The sequence below is a fragment of the Cucurbita maxima genome, unplaced genomic scaffold (assembly GCF_002738345.1).
Source record: "Cucurbita maxima cultivar Rimu unplaced genomic scaffold, Cmax_1.0 Cma_Scf00016, whole genome shotgun sequence".
NCBI lineage: Eukaryota > Viridiplantae > Streptophyta > Magnoliopsida > Cucurbitales > Cucurbitaceae > Cucurbita > Cucurbita maxima.
This window is the reverse complement of record NW_019272032.1, coordinates 3,396,678-3,408,051: the sequence shown is the minus strand read 5'-3', so window position 1 is coordinate 3,408,051 and position 11,374 is coordinate 3,396,678. Positions and strand designations below refer to the sequence as shown.

At 39.4% G+C, this 11,374-nt stretch overlaps 2 protein-coding genes and 1 pseudogene across 2 annotated transcripts; 2 read left to right on the top strand and 1 right to left on the bottom strand.

Moving 5' to 3' along the window:
• Positions 1-132: 132 nt before the first annotated feature.
• LOC111491665 (40S ribosomal protein S13-like) lies at positions 133-2,258 on the bottom strand. Its single transcript, XM_023140672.1, has 5 exons — positions 2,108-2,258; positions 1,919-1,991; positions 1,636-1,774; positions 1,356-1,542; positions 133-402 (listed from the first exon to the last, which is right to left on the bottom strand). Exons 1-5 carry the CDS (start codon positions 2,128-2,130, stop codon positions 369-371), a joined length of 456 nt encoding a protein of 151 aa, XP_022996440.1. The 5' UTR covers positions 2,131-2,258; the 3' UTR covers positions 133-368.
• Positions 2,259-3,173: 915 nt separating this feature from the next.
• Positions 3,174-8,951, top strand: LOC111491417 (annotated as a pseudogene).
• A 973-nt stretch (positions 8,952-9,924) lies between these two features.
• LOC111491282 (transcription factor bHLH118-like) lies at positions 9,925-10,855 on the top strand. The gene is made up of 2 exons (XM_023140125.1): positions 9,925-10,281; positions 10,364-10,855. The coding sequence occupies exons 1-2, from the start codon at positions 9,958-9,960 to the stop codon at positions 10,796-10,798; spliced, it is 759 nt and encodes a 252-aa protein (XP_022995893.1). The 5' UTR covers positions 9,925-9,957; the 3' UTR covers positions 10,799-10,855.
• Positions 10,856-11,374: the final 519 nt, after the last annotated feature.

The following is an 11,374-nucleotide window of genomic DNA, read 5'->3' as shown; positions in this document are numbered from 1 at the left end:
GCAATTCGTCCTCATAGCTCATACATATCCCCCTATACTTTAGGTTTCAAGTTCTGGTTTTCGTTGCATCAATATCACAGAATTTTAGAACAGACCTTATACCTCCCCCAAATAGAGTTTAAAATATATATGAACATTTAAAGGAAACATCCTGCCATATTATAATTTATAGGCAACAAAATCTTTTCCGGATTGCTTTTTTAATCTGGCCAAATAAGTCTACAGATTTCATATTAAATTAAAAACTGAAGCCATAAATGAAAACCAAGTAACAACTCTCACTACTCCACCAACCTATATATGACCCAATTCACTGACAAAACCAAATCATATGCAACCAATCGAAAATTGCCCGAACTAACTGAAGATTATGCGACCAGGGTGCTGGCAGTTGTTGACTCACTGCAATGAAAGAGAAACTTGATTAAACAGCGGCTAATCGATCATGCACACAAATAAGAATCACAATATTTTCAATATCTAACAATTTAAAGTCAGTAGGTTGCAAGAAATCAAAGGATCACAAAGGTCGAAATCCTAATTTAGACAATAAGCATAAATAAGAAGTATCAAAGGATCACATGTTCCACTTATTTTAGCATAAATAAGAAGTATATCCCAGCCCTTGATGGTATAAATCTCTGTATTATGCTTAAATCAAATTTAGAACAACCCATTCCAAAACTTTATACCCAGTACTGTCAAATGTACGAAGTGTAGAAATCTACACAGTTCATAAAAAGACAATAATAACATTTAAAATGCCTAAGTGAGCATGACATCCATAACTAGCATGTACCCTCAACCAAGAGGGTGAGGTCGAATTTCACCCACCAGAAATATTGTTTAACTAAAAATATATTTAAAATGAAAAAACAATCAATACTGAAATATAGTTATCTTCATAAAATGATAGTAGAGCTACTTTAACTTTGCAAAATAAACAAGACAAAAAAAACGTTTTAAACTCAAGAAATCAGAAAACCACATTAACACCAATAGACTAGATCACTAAATCCAAATGCACAAGAGGAAACTAGCAGTCACAGAAGAAGGCACAAGCACACCCTCTAATAAAATAGACAAGAGGATGATATTTCACTTAAATTTCAAACCGTTCTCAAGGCAGAACAACTTCTATATGCCCCAATTTTGTTAACCACATAGTAATAACAAAGATAACTACTTTTCATTAGTTGTCATTAGATAACAAACAACTGGTATTTTCTTCTCTGTTTCTCTTCACACTTGTTGCTAAACGTTTGACTGACGGATTTTGTACTATGAATCTATATTAGTGATTAGATAATTTCAACATAAAGCACGACAACATGGATGAACGAAGGAAAACTTACTATTTCCAAACTGGTGGAAGCTTCTTGGTCTTCTTGTAGTAACGAGCAAGCCTGTGAATTCTGCTCTCAACAAGAATCAATCTGAACTTGGAATCCTTGTCCTTCCTGTTCCTCTCCAAATGCTTACGGATGGAAACTGCCTTCTTGATTAAGTGATAAAGATCCTCAGGAATCTCGGGTGCCAACCCTAAATAGTACAACCACAAACTCAAGTGTCAAAAATCCTCGTAATCAACTTACAGAAGAATCGAAATGCGCAAGAGATGGATAAGAAGAATACCATGGGCTTTAAGAATACGCAAGATTTTGCTTCCAGTAACACTTCTGACTTGAGCTATACCGTGAGAATCACGAAGAATGACACCAATCTGAGAAGGGGTTAAACCCTTCTTCGCAAACTTGCAGATATTATCTTCCACCTAAATGTAAAATCAATAAGAACGATAACAAACAGAGTATTGCTTAAGGAATAACAAAATCCTGAAAGCATCCCTCCAAGCTCAGAACTTCTAGGAAGTATTCCCCATCAGTTAAACAGTGAAGGTAGTCGATAAAATACTTACATCCGTGGAAGAGATCTTGAGCCAACTTGGCGGTGTCCTCTTGTAGGGCAATGCAGAGGCGGAAATACCCTTACTGCAAAATGGAGAAAATGCAGTCAATGTTGGGAACAATACGGACCAGATTCAACTAATGAAACCAACAGCTAAAGTAGAAATGAAATGGAAGCAAATCGGAGATCAGAAACAAACCCTCGACTGTGCATACGACCCATGGTTAACGTCTAAGGCAGCGGAACTCTGTTTGCCCTAGCTATGGAGTTCAAGAAGAGTTGCTCTACCGCGACGGCCGAATAACCAGAACCCTAGATAGCCTTGGCAGAGTTTTTTATACGGACACGTAAATATGATCATGAAACTGATAGAAGAATCGCTTGATGGGCTTTTCATTGTTAAAGCCCAAATTTACATCCATGAGGAATCACTTGATGGGCTTTTTATTGTTCAGCACAAATTTACATCATGATGAATAGCTTGTTGGGCTTTTATTGTTAAGCCCAAATTTACATCTATGAGGAATCGTTTGATGGGCTTTTTATTGTTCAGCCCAAATTTACATCCGTGAGGAATCAATTGATGGGCTTTTTATTGTTCAGCTCAAATTTACATCATGATGAATTGCTTGATGGGCTTTTTATTGTTAAGGCCTAATTTATATCTATGGGGAATCGCTTGATGAGCTTTTTATTGTTGGCCCAAATTTATGTCCATGAGGAATCAATTGATGGGTTTTTATTGTTCAGCTCAAATTTACATCATGATGAATCTTTTGATGGGCTTTCTATTGTTAAGCCCAAGTTTACATCTATGAGGAATCGCTTGATGAGCTTTTTATTGTTCGGCCCAAATTTACATCCACGAGGAGTCCCCACGTATTGTTATCTTATTACTCGTATTTACGCATGTGCCATTTATAAGCTTTTTTAAAAAAAAAAAATCCCAATTTAAATATTGTTGAGATTTGAAAAAACAAAAGCTAAGTTTCACAGCTAAATGTCGATCACTGTAAGAAGTCAAGTAAGATAACAACAAATTTCAAAGCCTATAAACTTAATAGTCCATTCATATTGCTATCAGTACGAATCATTAAACTTGACAAGCCAAAACTCCTTGCAGGCCTCACCACAACCTTCCAATTGCTATCTTTTAATGCGTTTGAAAGTTTCATACACAATTGCCGCCCAACCCTGTCTCCTTTCCCCAATGTAAACCATCCTCTTCGGTGAGTTCACCAACTGCATCAAGCATTAGCCTTTTCCCTTACACGATGGTTGCTTTCCCTTCCCTTTTTCTTCTTCTATTGCTCAACTTTCATTATGTTGGGGCTTTAGTGACTGAGCTTCCGTTGATCAATCTTCAAACGTGCATTGTGCATGTGAAGAAACCAGAGACAACAGACGATCTTGAGAGCTGGCATCAATCGTTCTTACCGTCGAGTTCGAGTTTGCTATACTCGTATCGAAATGTGATGAGTGGTTTTGCTGCAAGACTAAGTGAAGAACAAGTGAAAGCAATGGAAGAGAAGGATGGTTTTGTGTCAGCAAGGCGTGAAAGGATATTGCAATTGCATACAACGCATACCCCTGATTTTCTTGGTTTGAATCGCCAATTTGGGTTTTGGAAAGATTCAAACTTTGGAAAGGGAGTGATCGTAGGAGTGTTGGATGGCGGAATTGCGCCAAGCCATCCTTCATTTGATGATGTGGGAATGCCACCACCGCCACCCAAATGGAAAGGAAAATGCGAGTTTAATTTCTCAGCCTGCAACAACAAGCTTATAGGTGCGAGATCTTTTAATCTAGCAACAAAAGTCTTGAAAGGAGAGACAACGATGGATGACTCTCCTATTGATGAAGATGGTCATGGGACTCACACAGCGAGCACAGCTGCTGGTGCCTTCGTCAAGGGCGCTGAGGCATTGGGAAACGCTAAAGGCACGGCTGTTGGCAAGGCCCCTTTAGCTCATCTAACAATTTACAAAGTTTGCTTTGGAGAAGTCTGCCCTGATACCTACATTCTCGCAGCGCTTGATGCCGCTGTTGAAGACGGCGTCGATGTGCTCTCACTCTCGCTTGGGAGCCCATCGGTTCCATTCTTCCAAGACTTAGTCGCCATAGGTGCATTTGCAGCCATTCAAAAGGGGATTTTTGTGAGTTGCTCAGCTGCTAATTCAGGCCCTTTTAAAGCCACATTGTCCAACGAAGCCCCGTGGATTTTAACGGTTGCAGCCAGCACCATTGGTCGAAGAATCAAAGCCGCTGCAAAGCTTGGAAATGGAGAAGAATTTGATGGCGAATCTCTGTTCCAACCAAGTGATTTCCCACCTGTTAGATGAACACGACTCTCCACAAGGGTATGATATTGTCCACTTTGAGCATAAACTCTCATCGCTTTGCTTTGGGCTTCCCCAAAAGACCTCGTACCAATGGAGTTAGTATTCCTCACTTATAAACCCTTTCCTAAATTAGCCGATGTGGGACTTTCATCATCCAACACCTCCCCTCGAACAAAGCACGTCTCCCCTTAATCGAGGCTCGACTCCTTTGGAGTCTTGGTCATTTTTGACTGCCTTCGTACCTTAGAGGAGGCTTGACTCTTTTTTTCTTTTTTTGGAGTCCTTTGTTCGACATTCGAGGATTTGCCGATCTATTGGCACGGCTAAGTTTAGGGCATGGTTCTGATACCATGTTAGATGAACACGACTCTTCACAATGGTATGATATTGTCCACTTTGAGCATAGACTCTCATGGCTTTGCTTTGGGCTCCCCCAGTTAGTATTCCTCACTTATAAACCCTTCCCTAAATTAGTCGATGTGGGACTTTAATCATCTAACACCACCAACATTTTGCCACACTTGTTTACGCTGGTGAGAAGAATCAAACAGCTGCTTTGTGTAGAGAAGGATCATTGAAAGACATCGACCTAAAGGGAAAATTTGTGGTATGCGAAAGAGGAGGAGGAATTGCAAGAATTGCAAAAGGGACTGAAGTCAAGAACGCAGGGGGCGCCGCCATGATCCTCCTAAACCAACAACAAGATGGGTTCATTACAGAAGCAGATGCTCACGTTCTTCCGGCAAGCCACGTCAGCCACAAGGCGGCATTGAAGATCAAAGCCTACATAAACTCAACAACATACCCAACAGCCACAATTATTTTCAAAGGAACCGTCATTGGCGATGACAACTTTTCACCCGCCATAGCTTCTTTTTCATCTCGAGGGCCCAGCGTTGCAAGCCCTGGAATTTTGAAGCCCGACATAACCGGTCCAGGTGTCAGCATTTTAGCTGCATGGCCATTTACATTAGACAAAAACAGAAACACAAAATCAACATTCAACATAATTTGAGGAACATCCATGTCCTGTTCTCATCTCAGCGGCATTGCAGCTCTAATCAAAAGCTCTCATCCTGATTGGTCACCGGCCGCCATTAAATCCGCCATATTGACAACCGCTGACATAACAAATCTCGAAGGCCAGCCAATTGTCGATGAAAATTTACAACCGGCGGATTTGTTTGCAACTGGCGCTGGTCATGTCAACCCATCAAAAGCAGCCGACCCAGGATTAGTTTATGACATTCAACCCGATGATTACATTCCTTATCTTTGTGGATTGGGATACAAAAGTAACGAAGTTGCAAGTATTGCACGTAAGCCAATTAATTGTTTGGCAAAACCAAGCATTCCCGAAGGAGACCTCAACTATCCATCATTTACGGTCGTTTTAGGACCGCCGCAAACATTTACAAGACCAGTGACGAATGTCGGCTGTGGACGTGAAGTTTATACTGCCATGTGTGAATGTTTGATTAATCCACCACACCCAAATGGTGTGAGACTTCTCTTATTTATAATCATTTACAGAATACAGAAATAAGGTAAATTACAAATAATAAGGAAATAGCGATAAAAGGAAAGAATAATAAATGAATACAATATATTTGCATTTAGTAAAAGGGAAAATATGGTAACCCGTAATGTAAGGCAAATATCTAGATATTTGCCTTATAATGAACGGTCAACTATCCTTAACACCCCCCCGCAAGCTGAGCGTCGGATTTGAACGAACATGAAGCTTGGATCTGAAAAATTCAAAGAGAGGTCGAGAAATACTCTTTGTGAAGATGTCAGCAACTTGGAGATGAGAGGGTACATATTGTGTACGAAGTTTGCCAGCGATAACAAGTTCTCGAAGGAAATGATAATCTAGTTCAACATGCTTGGCCTGCTTGTGAGAAACAGGATTAGAGCTCAAAAAAATAGCACTTTTGTTGTCACATAAGAGTAAGGGCTGCTGTGAAATAGGGACCTTGAGGTCATGCAAAAGATGCGTAACCCAAAGAAGTTCAGCAGCAGTTGTGGCAAGAGCACGATACTCAGATTCACAGCTGGAGCGTGATACAGTAGGTTGCTTTTTGGCACTCCAAGAAATGAGATTGTTACCAAGATAAATAGAATAGCCGGATGTAGAACGACGAGTATCGGGACAACCAGCCCAGTCAGCATCCGAATAAGCGACTAGCGTACTAGGAACAGTGGATGGACGAAAGATAAGACCAAAGTGGAGTGTTCCTTTGACATAGCGAAGAATACGTTTGACAGCAAGAAAGTGATCTGCAGTAGGGGCATGCAAGAATTGACTGACAGAATTGACAGCATAGGAAATATCTGGACGCGTGATAGTCAAGTACTGAAGGGCGCCAACAAGAGATCTGTAGAGAGTAGGATCAGAGAAAGGAGAACCATCAGCAGTCAGGTGTTGAGAAACAACCATGGGAGTGTGAACTGGTTTGCTATCGAGCAACTGAGCACGAGTAAGAATATCTCGAGCATATTTTAACTGACTGATAAAGAGACCATCAGGAGTGGGTGAAGCTTCAAGACCAAGAAAGTAACTGAGAGAACCCAAATCTTTGGTAGCAAACTCAGAATGAAGCTTGCGAGTAAAGCTGTTAATAAGAGATGAGTTGTTGCCGGTAACAATAATGTCATCAACATAAAGAAGCAAATAGATAAGGTTAGATTGCTGATGAAAGACAAAAAGGGACGTGTCAGCGCGACTACAAGAAAACCCAAGTGTGAGAAGAAATGAGCTAAAACGCTGAAACCAAGCACGAGGAGCTTGCTTTAAGCCATAGAGAGCTTTCTTTAATAGACAAACATGCATAGGAAATCGAGGATCAACATACCCAGGAGGTTGTTCCATATGAACACGTTCAATAAGCGTTCCATTGAGAAAAGCATTCTTGACATCAAGTTGTCGAAGAGGCCATTTATTTGTGACTGCAATAGAAAGCACAACACGGACAGTGGTAGCTTTGACAACCGGACTGAAAGTGTCAGTGTAGTCAAGACCAGGAACCTGAGTATAACCTTTGGCAACGAGACGAGCCTTGAAACGCTCGACGGATCCATCGGGCAAATATTTAATACGAAACACCCATTTAGAGCCCACGATGTTGGTGTTGGCAGGGCGAGGAACCAAAGTCCAAGTATCATTTTGTTGTAACGCTCGAATTTCTTCATCCATGGCAGCCACCCAAGCAGGATTCTTAGCCGCAGATTTGAATCCTTTTGGCTCAGTGGATGCAAGAAGAGCAGAGAGAAGTCCAGATGAGCCCAACATACCAAGATTTGCTGGATGACGAGTCTTGAATATACCAGCTTTGGCGCGTGTGATCATAGGATGAGTGCCCAAAGAAGAGAAATCAACAGGAGGTTCAATAGAGGTTGAATTAGAAGTCGAGGGTGACAAAGTGGAACCTGCAAGAGAAGTATCAACCTGCACAGACTCATCTACAAGGTCAGAACAAATATCACACGGGGATGAACTGGATTGAGGAATGTGCGGTGATGAAGTGGTAGGGGGGGATGAATCAATATGATGAAGATGTGGTTCCAAGAAATTTGAAATAGGAATAGTGGAAAGAGGTTGGGCTTGGGAGCTAGGGATAGCAGGAAAGTGAGTTTCATCAAATTGAGCATGGCAGGTGATATATAGCTTAGTGGTGGCGGGATCAAGACAGCGGAACCCTTTATGAACAGGACTATAACCCAAAAAAATACAAGGAATGCTGCGGGGAGAAAGCTTGTTAGGCATATAATCACGCAAATAAGGATAAACACGACAACCAAAGGGATGAAAATTGTCATAATGTGGAGTGTAGCCATAAAGGAGTTCAAAGGGTGACTTACCTCCAAGAAGTGGAGTAGGCAACCGGTTGATAATATAAGCTGCAGTAGAGAAACCAACGACAACAGCCATGGCTTCCTCAGTGAGAGAGGAGAGCAGGAGACAGAGAAGTCGTTGATCGGCTGCTCTCCATGCCAAATATTTGGGGTTGAATGTTGAGGAGGTTTCTGGTTCAAAGCGAGGTGGTGGAACCATAGTTCCATCGACATAGCCCAGCATGTCTTGACTCTCAAGAAGAGGGAGAAGTTGGCTTTTCCAAAGAAGATAATTGGAGGAAGAAAGTTTGATGGTGATCATATGGATTAGAGTATTGAAAGGAAGAAGATGATAACAAGATTCGGAAGCCATAGAGAAGAAAGGATCAGGGTTGTTAAACCGAAAGGGCTCTGATACCATGTGAATGTTTGATTAATCCACCACACCCAAATGGTGTGAGACTTCTCTTATTTATAATCATTTACAGAATACAGAAATAAGGTAAATTACAAATAATAAGGAAATAGCGATAAAAGGAAAGAATAATAAATGAATACAATATATTTGCATTTAGTAAAAGGGAAAATATGGTAACCCGTAATGTAAGGCAAATATCTAGATATTTGCCTTATAATGAACGGTCAACTATCCTTAACACCATGGTTGAAGCACCGCCGTCCATTTCTGTAACAATCCGGCCAAGTAAGATATTCTTCTCGAAGATTAACCAAAAAGTGACATATTCAGTGACGTCCAAGAGAATTGGTTCGATCAGTCCCTCAACAGACTTTGGTAAAGGATATCTCAAATGGGTTTCCGACAAACACGTCGTTAGAAGTCCGATCTCTTTTAAGTTTGCATGAGACCAAAAAGTCGCGACTCCCGTGTAATAAAAAATTAAACCAATGTGTTGATTTACTAATACTGCAACTAGTTTATATTTATTTACTCTACTTTTATACGAATAATATAGTTTGTTTAATGTAATTATATGTATAATTGATTTATGATCCAATTATCAGATAATTAATACGTGTGTGGAAAGATTGAGTTGTTACAACCAACTTATTGAAAAATAAATGGTAGTGTCTGTTGTTAGAAGTGTGTATGCGGCTAAGAGAGTAATAATCTGCTAATCTCAGGGTAGTCGTTAAAATTAACTCCATCTAAAACCTTAACCCAAGCTCATATTTTTTTGTATTCGAGAAAGCATGTGATATTTGAAAAATGAGTCCCCCTAATTACTCCAACCAGATATCTTTACAAAATAATGCAAATTTGGGTTATTTATGTCCTTGATGACGTGCTTAAAATAAATAACTGATTCGTTCAAAATCTTATTGAAACATATTATATAATAACGTCACAAAATGGGGAGTGGTAGGGACTCCAACTGACAGCAATATTTGTATAAATTAAAACTATATAATATTTTACCCAAATTAATATAATATTATTCTACGTTCGTGGCTATTTGTATAAATTAAGTTGATATATTTTAAAATTTCCAGAAATGGAAGTACGCATCCTTATGCCTCTATTTAGAAATTTGATGCCAGATTCTTCGGGTAATAAAATATAATACAGAGATTGGATCTGAAAATAATGATAATAATGATAATAATAATAACAATAATACAATAATAAATGCCAAATAGAAATGAATTAAGAATTAAATAAAGCTATAATTTAAAGTTCATAAAGTAAAATCATTCTAAAGTCAACAGTTTAAACTAAAAGGCGCGGAAGAGAGACCTTGGAAACTGGTGGTGGCTATAAATAGAGGCACATTTTTGCTTGAAAATCCATCCATCTCTCTCTCTCCTCTCTCTCTGTCTCTTGGGTAAGTGGTCGTAGGTGCCGTAAAACATGAATGACAATATTGGATCCCCATTTTCTTATGACTTGGGAGAAGAACTATTCCCTCTCCCTTCACTTTCCTGCATAGATATTCCTGTTCCTCAGTTTCCCTCCATCTCTCCCTTGGACAGCAATAAAAGTGGCTCTCAAAAGCCCAAAAATGGCCGCCGGAAAAACCCACCCGCCAACAGTTCCGATGATATTGGCGATATGAACCCCAACGAACACAAAAAGAAGAAGATTATGCACAGAGATGTGGAGCGGCAGAGAAGGCAAGATATGGCTTCTCTTTACGCCACTCTTCGCTCACTTCTCCCTCATGAATATCTCAAGGTAAACACGCCCACCTTATCTCATTATTCTACCTTTGTTTCTCTCCCCCACAACCCACAAATTAACATTGCCTTTTCTATAGGGAAAACGGTCAATATGTGACCATATGCTGGAAGCAGTGAAGTACATTCGACATATGCAGAGCAGGATTCAAGATTTGTCTAATAAAAGAGACGAGCTGAAAAGGGTGTCTGACAAAAATCCAGTGGCTACCATGGTGGAGACCCTTGATTCCTCTAAAAGGGAGTCGGTGTTGGTGAGGGCCAGAAATGAATCGGGAGAAGTTCAAGTTGTTTTAAACACTGCTACCCAACACAACCTCCCTGTTTCCAACATTCTTCGAGATTTAGCCACCGAAGGGCTCGAAATCCTTAGCTACATTTCCACCAAAGTAAATGACAGCTTCATTCACACCATCGAATGCCAAACTCTAGTTGATTCCAACCATACTCCAAGTATCGACGTGTCCGAGTTGCAACATAAGTTAATAAATTTGGAATATTTTCTTTTGAATTAGACTATAGGGAAAAAAATTTCAATGTGGTCGTTGCACCGTGAACGTTTCTATAATCAATAATATAAGCATCATTGGTCATATTGTATCAATCCCTTTTAAAATGTTTTTTATGAGATTTTCTACCATCTTAAATAAGATTTATTAGTCACACAGGATACAAAAATCTTGGAGACAAAATTATAAATATGCATGGTTGATTTTATTAAGCGATGAATATGTTCTGGTTTAAGAAAATAATAATCATAAACAATAAATAATACTAGTGGAAATTCGATACTTTCACTCTTCAAGTCCTATGCTTTTTGGTCGACAAACTTCCATCCAATGCTTACGCAAATTGTCTCCAAGAAAGGGGGGGAATTATAAATATATATTTATTATCGTGGAGTGAAAGTTAAATTATAAATTAAAAAATAAATAATTTTATTTTTTGTTTTCATACACATTATACATTTTGTCATTTTCTTATAGTCAAATCGAGTAATAATCCCGACACGTTTTAGAAGCAGAGGGCCATGCCCTGCTATGTAAACGCTGCGTTTGAAGTTTTTTGTTTTTTTTTTTTTTTTTTTTTTT

Bases quoted from the DNA above. Each gene is read 5' to 3' on its own strand.
- LOC111491665 (XM_023140672.1), bottom strand. From the start codon at position 2,130: ATGGGTCGTATGCACAGTCGAGG. The intron at 1,775-1,918 runs GTAAGTATTTTA...TTTTACATTTAG, and splicing joins TCAAGATCTCTTCCACGGAT to GTGGAAGATAATATCTGCAA. The intron at 1,543-1,635 runs GTATTCTTCTTA...TGTACTATTTAG, and splicing joins GCGTATTCTTAAAGCCCATG to GGTTGGCACCCGAGATTCCT.
- LOC111491282 (XM_023140125.1), top strand. From the start codon at position 9,958: ATGAATGACAATATTGGATCCCCATTTTCTTATGACTTGGGAGAAGAA. The intron at 10,282-10,363 runs GTAAACACGCCC...CCTTTTCTATAG, and splicing joins TCCCTCATGAATATCTCAAG to GGAAAACGGTCAATATGTGA.